This window comes from Gavialis gangeticus, unplaced genomic scaffold (genome assembly GCF_001723915.1).
Source record: "Gavialis gangeticus isolate Ggan-Ray unplaced genomic scaffold, GavGan_comp1, whole genome shotgun sequence".
In the NCBI taxonomy this organism is placed as follows: Eukaryota; Metazoa; Chordata; order Crocodylia; family Gavialidae; genus Gavialis; species Gavialis gangeticus.
In genome coordinates this window covers 3,889,420-3,892,955 of record NW_017729005.1, presented here as the reverse complement: position 1 = coordinate 3,892,955, position 3,536 = coordinate 3,889,420, and the positions used below count along the sequence as shown (strand labels likewise).

Below are 3,536 nucleotides of genomic sequence, written 5' to 3'. Positions count from 1 at the left end.
GGGGGGGGGGGGGGGGGGGGGGTGTAATCGGGAGGCAAACTTAGTCATCATTGTTGTTGTCATTCTTTAAGGCTACGTCGCTTCCAGATTCAGTCGGGCAATAGTCCCCCCCCGCGCAGCCCCGGACTCACAGCAGCTTCTCCTCATCCTCTCTGCCTGCGTCGCCAACGCTGAGCGCCGAGAAGCGGTTCTGAGGGAGCTGCGAGCTCCTGCCGCCGCCGCTGCCGGAGGCCCCGAAGCCGGAGGAGGGCGCGAAGGGTGGTCTGGCCGGCTCCCTGCCACCCCAGGCCAAGGCCCCCAAGAAGCCGGGGGGCTGCACCACGGCCGCCGTCCGCGTGCCCCAGCGCACTGCAAGAGGAAGCAGCTCGGTCAGCCCTGGCAGCCTCCCAACGCTCGCGGCCCAGCCCTGGCCCCGGCCCCCCGCCGGGCACAGGAGGAAGCGGGCAGGCAGCTACCGGGGGACGAGGACGCGGCGGAGCTGGGCCGCCCCCCGCCGCGGGGGTGCTCGTTCCAGCAGTGCTCGCCGAAGCGGCAGCGGCCCTGCAGAAAGTACTGGCACACCGTCATGGCGACACCCTAGCCCCAGCACCAGCGCTCACCCGCCGCGCAGGTGCACTGAGACTGCAGGCGGCCCCAGCACGCCACCGCCCCCCGCCGAAAGTGGCGGTTCAACTGACCAGTGTGCAACGAGGCCCCGCCCCCAGCGCCCCGCTCTGTGCGTGGTCAGCAGCAGCAGCAGCCAATCACAAGCGCCCCCGCTCGCCGTCACCGCCCCCGCGCAACTGCTAGACCTCGCGCGCCTGTAGCACCCGCCACAACGGCCGCCGGGGTGTAGTGATCTTCTCAGGGCCGCCTGCTGTACGACAGTTACTGTATTTGCACGACAATATCACCCCTGTACCACCGAGAACAGTGCAAGTGCTCAAAATGTACAATTATTTTTGACAGACAAGGTTCTTTGGGGAAATCTGGTATCTTAGACCAACTCAAATAGTTGGAAAAAAATCCTTCTTAGCAAACTATTGTTTGAGTTGGTCTAATAAAAGATACCAGATTACCCGAAGAGCCTCAAACCAACACAACCTATCCCCCAATAACTGTTGAGGCAGCTCCTTGATGCCATATATGCAAAACGCAAGTAGCTCTTGGGGAGTTTTAATCGACTGCGGGGCTTGCCAGCAGCACTTTCTTATGGCCATTTGCCTCAAAATAAATAAGTGCTTCAACTTGGCTAAGCCAGTTTTACTCGCTCACTGGGGAGTTAGTGAGCAATATAAAGTAAAAAAGACTTGTTTGCATCCTTATTTGCATTTTCCCAGGGTACATAGTTTTTCGGCAGGTACAATGATTTTGAACTTCCAATACAATGATTTCACATTGAAGACCTGGCAACTCTGGCCCTTCTCCCAGTCCCAGCTCAAACCCAGAGATCACTACACAAGCCATCGGTTGGGGGGCACTGGGGTGGTGTTCCTTAGACCTCCAGTATCCCATAGTGCCCTGCTCTCTCTTCCCAGTCCAACAGGAAGAGAGAACCTTGACACCCTGGTAGGATCCTGCCTGGGAGTCCCAAGGACTGTCCCAGTAGCAGGGGAAACCCTACCCCTACCCCTGCTTTCTGGCATGAGGCTAGGGTGCTTGGCTACTGGAGAGGGGCAGGGATGAGGGAATTCCTGCCACTGCTGCAGAGCTTGAGGCCTGGGCTGCAGCATTCCCACGGGGGAAGGGATGAGGAGACCAGTTCTCCCAGTGGGGGGGGGGGAAGGGAAGCAGAGGCAACCAGTGCACCCAGCTAAGTTTGAGGGGGGTAGTCCTGGCACAGCACTACTACTGCCCAGGACACAAGGGAGCCTTGGAACATCTCTCAAGTTATCTTTGCTGCCTTCAGGGGAAGGGGCCCCTTGTTCTCACTGCAGGCAGATCACCTCCCCCAACCGGGGAAGCACCCATTTGTAGCTGACCAGCCCCAGGGCTGAAACAGGCATGCGTGTGCATCCCCAACCCCCTTTCTCACCATGTTTTCCAGTGCTGCAGCACTGCAGTGGGACACCTGTGTGTGGCCCTTGCAAGCACCACACAGGTGCTTAGGATGAGCACTGGCGGACACAATGGTACATCTGCAGGAAATTTTTTTTATTAAAGTTTACTGAGCCACAAGCCTCACTGAGGTATTTGCATCACTTCTGTCAAACTACCAAAGAGCATTGCTGAGATGGAACAGGGTCATCAGTAGCAGGATTTATCTTCACACAAGTCTTGGGGATGCTGGATGAGCTAAGAATTGTTTTGCACTGTGAATAATGCCCAAATACTGGATACCAATAATTAAGACAATGAACCAGGTGCAGCGCATTCTAGACTACAACCTAGAATACAGGGTGTGAAAATCCCAAGTGAGGAAAATCAGCAATAGCAACATTAGATTAGCAAATGCAACAATAGATGCATTTGAGCAAGAGCATCACTGTTTTAAAGGTATATAAAATATTGAGGTCTCCTCCCACAACCACCCCCACAGATAAGCATGGATGAATCTTCTGGAAAAACTAAGTCATGGGCAACAGGTCCAACTATACATCCAATGAAGATGAATTAAGTCTATGCATGCTCCATGACAGTCAAATTATCTCAACTCCTTTCACTCTTTATCTTTTTAAATTTCTCAGTAGTTTTCAGAAAATTGTCTTCAATTCCTTGAAAATAAAGTTAGAAAAACTGCCTTGCTATTTAAAAACAAAGCACCAACTGTATTAAAAAAAATATATCAACAGTCTATACAACCTAGAAATGTAGACTATAATCCAAATCTGTGCAATACTTTAGTGTGCACACAGGTTCAACACACAGATGACAAGGATTTTTTCATGGTTCACTTAGTAATTAAAAGGGCAGATCAGTTACTAAAGTATTGCACTGCTTCCAATTTCTATTGTATAAGCATCTGCGGGAAAGGAAATTCCAACAGCCTCACAAATTTTCCATGAATGAAGCTGTTATGATAAAAAAAAACAAACATAGTAGAATGTCTAGAAAATGACAGCAAGATTTGGAAACTCAAATTTTACTAATTTCAGCTAGAATTTAAGAGCAGCTTCTGGACATTCCCTACCAGAAAGAAAAATCCAGAATCCACAGAAAAGGTACAAGCAAGCATACACCAAAATATATACATTTTAAAAATGTTTTCTTGACAGCCCAAATAGAAGAGGCCTAAATAATTATCATTTTATAGAGGAGGTGATAAAATGAAGGGTACAGAGACCTTTCATAAATTTAAAGTAATAAGAAAAAACACACTGCTGTTTACAGCAAGTGGGAAAAGGTATTTTTGGTGACTGAGGTCTCTCAGTGTTGACTGAGATCAATACAAAAAAAAAAAAGTTAACTGTCAAGCCTGAATTATACCATCTACACCTCTTCAACAAAATTAGAGGAATTCATGTTTACACCATTTTAAAAATGCAATCTGAACTGGAAGAAAGTCAATACAGCAAATTTACCTTCCCCCACTTGAGTTCTTACTAAGTCTGGCCTCC

At 49.7% G+C, this 3,536-nt stretch overlaps 1 protein-coding gene across 1 annotated transcript in view; it reads right to left on the bottom strand.

The window, feature by feature from the left end:
* NUPL2 (nucleoporin like 2) overlaps positions 1-608 on the bottom strand; it is a 16,633-nt gene extending 16,025 nt beyond the window's left edge. Inside the window, exons 1-2 of the mRNA XM_019508578.1 lie at positions 456-608; positions 132-348 (exon numbers count right to left, since the gene is read on the bottom strand). Coding sequence (XP_019364123.1) covers positions 132-348; positions 456-567 — 329 coding nt within the window. The 5' untranslated portion in view covers positions 568-608. The remainder of the gene's footprint in view (positions 1-131; positions 349-455) is intronic.
* Positions 609-3,536: the final 2,928 nt, after the last annotated feature.